Raw genomic sequence first — 4,219 nt, 5'->3', positions numbered from 1 at the left:
GATCTCAGTAAAAATTAGTAATTCATTATAAATTACACTGAACTATGACCCACACAGCATTTGGGTAATGATAATACTTTGTAAATATGGTTGAATCATGAATATTTTTATAAAAATATTTTTTTGATATTTAAAAAAAGTTTCCATAAAAATATTGTTGAAACAATCATAATACTACTAATAATTCGTAAATATTCTATCAATTATGTCAAAATATATTTTTTAAATATATTCCAATGGTTGAGAACAAAATATTTTCAGGATAATTATAATACAACTTTTTATAATTATTATTTGGTAAATATTTTATCTATTATGTTAAAATATATTTTTTAATGTTCTGCTATAGTCGCAAACAAAATATTTTTCGGACAATAGTAGGGTGGAGTCACCATCTATGGCCAGTATCCATCTATGGCCAGTTTAGTTTTAAACATTATTTATTAGCAGTATTTTGTATTCCACAGTTATAATCTTGTGGTTGAATATTAAGTTGGATACACTGATTCATTACACATTCAATCTTATCATTTTACAGGTTTTTTTTTTTTTTTTTAATCACAAATTCATAATGTTGATATTATTATTTGTTGTTTCTTAGCAACATTGTTAAGAAAATGTAAATTTTGTTTTATTTTTTTTGTGAAGAATATTTTATAATTTGTTGGTGTTGACTACACAATCAGGTTCGTATTATTTCATATAATATTATTACATTAATGTGCTTCAAAAAAATGTTTTGTACATTGTATTTTATATGGTGGCCATAAAGGGACCTACATTTTGTTGAAAACTCTATCTATGGACAGACGATGGCCATAAATGGATCGTTATGAGACTCTTTTAATGGCCACTTACATTTATTTTATGCTTCACTTAGAGCTACCTACCTAGTTATACCTATTTGTCTGAATTGAATTTCATTATTAGCTTGGTAATAATTGTTTTAAATAGTACATTTATAATGGCTTCAAAACCAACTACATCAAAAACCAAGAGTAACACACCAAAAAGATGTATATATTCTCCATCCAAAGTTCAGCAAGCATTGGATGCAATTCACAAAGGTAGATTGTTGTAGACATTGATTACATAAATAAAGTAAAAATAATTTTGCTTAGGAATGAATACATCAACAGCAAGCAGGATATTTAATGTACCCCGCACTACACTCAGGAACAAGCTTGAAGGCAAGTCGCCAGTTGAATCTGTAGGACACGGTGGAGTAACATCCATACTTGGAGATGAAACTGAAGCTTTATTAGTAGAATGGGTGCTAACTTGTGCCAAAATGGGGTTTCCTGTAGATCAGGAGGGGCTGTTAAGTTCAGTTAAGAAACTAGTGGATGAATCAGAAATGAAAACTCCATTTATAAATAATAGACCAGGTAAAAAATGGTTTTATGGATTTATGAACCGCCACAAGTGTTTGTCCCAAAAACATGCTGAATATGTAAACAAAGCAAGGGGATCAGTGACCGAGGAAAAAATAAGAAAATGGTTTGATGAAGTTTCTGAGCTATTGGGCGAAAATTTGTATGTGTTGAACTACCCAGAACGAGTATTTAATATGGATGAAACGTGTTTCTATTTAGCTCCAAAAGGAGAACTTATATTAGGGCCTCGTGGATGTAATGTGTATGATGAACAGACAAACAACAATAAAGAAAACATAACAACACTTTTTGCAGCCAACGCTTTGGGTAATTGGGCACCCCCTTTAACAATTTATAAGTATGAACGCATTCCAGCAAAGATTGCACAGTCTGCTCCTCCAGGATGGGGGTTAGGCAAGTCTGAAAATGGTTGGATGACTGCAGAAACTTTTTTTGAATACATGGCAAACATATTTCTTCCTCATCTAATACAGTCAAATATTTCTAGACCCGTTATTATATTCTTAGATGGCCACAGTTCGCATCTTAGCTTACATCTGAGTAAGTTTTGTAGGGAAAATGGTCTGATTTTAATAGCTCTTTATCCCAATTCAACTCATATCCTACAACCACTAGATGTAGCAGTATTTGGACCACTCAAGTCATCGTGGAAAAAAACTGTGAAGCAATGGCGAATCGACAATGATAGAGAAATAAGCAAATTTGATATGCCAACTGCGTTATCTAACATCATGAATACACCAAATATGTCGAAGAATGTTCAATCTGGTTTTAGATCTACTGGTCTATTACCATTTAATCCAAATAATGTAGATTATACCAAAGTTATAATACGTTCAGTCCCAACACAACAGAACACCTCAAAAAATAATGAAATACAATTGCATTTGAAATTCATCGAAAAAAACACTGATAGTAATCTATTAAAAGAATTTAAGAGAGCCTATATAGGAGGATATGAGTGGGATGGTGATATCAAAGCTACAATGCTGTTTAATTTGTGGTCCACATGTGTAACTCAAACTAACAATGAGAAAACAAGAACAGAGTCAACCTCACAAGCAACAACTTTTGATTCCTTTGATTCCTATATGAGTCCAACATCAGCACAATTAACAACAATTAGTTTAGAATCAACAACTATGAACAATTCCAGTACATCCTGTCAATTAGAAAACCAACCATCCACAAGTCATGATTCTCCTACTACTTTAATCTTACCAACACGACGATCATTAACATCAGTATTTGAGGATGTAATTAAATGGCCAGTACAGCAGGTATCAAAATCAAAAAGAAAAAGAGAATATACTCCAAGTGTCATAACATCAGACAGGTGGGTACAATTTCATGAACTAAAAGAAGCAGAAAAATTAAAAAAAGATGAGGAAAGAGAAAATAAAAGGAAAGCCATACAAGACAGAAAAAGGGTAGCTGAAGAAAAAAAAAGGGTAAAGACATTAAAAAAGAAAATACCAATTGATTCAGATAGTGAACACTCAGAAACTAACCAAAGTTGGAGTTCAATCAGTCACCACAGTCTAGAAGAAGCACTTGCTGTGCCCATACAATCTATGGATTTGGTTTTATCAACATCAGACTTAAAGCCCGGTGATTATATTATTGTAAAATTTGAAACGTCGAACAAAAGAAAACTCATTTACAAATATGTAGCATCAGTTCTTAAAATAGCTGATGTAAATGATATTGAAATACAATGTTTTGAATCAATAGACGAAGAAAACACTGAATTTGTTCCTATTGACAATGATGTGAGCATGATTGGCATAGAGAGTATTGTAGGGAAACTGCCTGTACCTGAACTGAAATTATCTGGTAGACAACTAAAATCTGTCTTCCCAGGTGTTGTTGACATATTCGAGAAATTTTAAGACTGTTTAATACAATATAAAATTAAAGACTGTTAGGTTTAGCAAAGAAATAATGTTCCTGACTAAGAAGTATATACCTAACTTCAATTAACTATTTTTAATAGCTAGGTTTGCTACATAATGTTTTATTTTATTGTTAATTTAATTTAGTATTTACAATATTAAATTATTCATTGTTTTTTTTTAACACAGAAAGTACTGTTTTTGTTCAAAATTTTAATTTTTATGTTTTAGTTTGTTTATTTTATAATTTTAAACTGTTATCTATATTAATATATATGGCCTAAGTAAACATGTTATACCTAATTGAAAATGTAAAGACTGTTACGTTTAACAAAGACTGTTCCTAGCAACAAAGCATATAATTATATTACTATTTTTAATTCCAAAATTTGGTGCATAATACCTATTACTCATTGTTAATATTTAAAAATTGTTAACTATATTAATACCTACTTAGATATGTATGAAATAAAGAAAGATCTTAAAAGTAAAATGTTGTACCTATTTGAAATTTTGGTTTTTAAAATATTTAACTACTTATTTGTAGGTATAATTTTAGTTGTGTATCCATAATTGAGTAATGAAGTATACAATTATTTTTATAATGATGAAATACAGTGTTATTTATCATTACATTTAAATTTTTAAGATTTTTTTAGTATTGGCCATAATTGGGTATTTTATTGGCCATAGCTGGTGATTGCCGGCCATAAATGGGAGGAAAAGGTAAATAATAATAAAAAAATTATTTCTCATTAGATACTTTACTTATGAACCCAATATTTTAGCTAAGTATTAAACTTGTTATGATGATAACATGGTAAAAATTTCAAAGCTCAAACATCAACAAGTAAAATGCAATAGTATGATTTGTCTAGAAAAATGCTTAAGGTGGCCATAGCTGGTGACTCCACCCTACTAGAACCT

At 30.1% G+C, this 4,219-nt stretch overlaps 1 protein-coding gene across 1 annotated transcript; it reads left to right on the top strand.

The window, feature by feature from the left end:
• Nucleotides 1-547: 547 nt before the first annotated feature.
• LOC149059765 (uncharacterized) lies at nucleotides 548-3,585 on the top strand. Its single transcript, XM_089216910.1, has 3 exons — nucleotides 548-686; nucleotides 955-1,067; nucleotides 1,122-3,585. The coding sequence occupies exons 2-3, from the start codon at nucleotides 965-967 to the stop codon at nucleotides 3,287-3,289; spliced, it is 2,271 nt and encodes a 756-aa protein (XP_089073036.1). The 5' UTR covers nucleotides 548-686; nucleotides 955-964; the 3' UTR covers nucleotides 3,290-3,585.
• Nucleotides 3,586-4,219: the final 634 nt, after the last annotated feature.

The sequence above is a fragment of the Diuraphis noxia genome, unplaced genomic scaffold (assembly GCF_037042655.1).
Source record: "Diuraphis noxia isolate RWA-SAM2 unplaced genomic scaffold, SU_Dnox_SAM2 contig0001, whole genome shotgun sequence".
NCBI classification, from domain to species: Eukaryota; Metazoa; Arthropoda; class Insecta; order Hemiptera; family Aphididae; genus Diuraphis; species Diuraphis noxia.
Note: the sequence above shows the minus strand (reverse complement) of the source record. Positions and strands in the feature narration are given on the sequence as shown.

What these genes read in the sequence shown, in the direction of transcription:
- LOC149059765 (XM_089216910.1), top strand. Translation starts at nt 965, where the DNA reads ATGGCTTCAAAACCAACTACATCAAAAACCAAGAGTAACACACCAAAA. An exon ending in ATTGGATGCAATTCACAAAG is followed by an intron (nt 1,068 to 1,121) that starts GTAGATTGTTGT and finishes AATTTTGCTTAG; the next exon opens with GAATGAATACATCAACAGCA.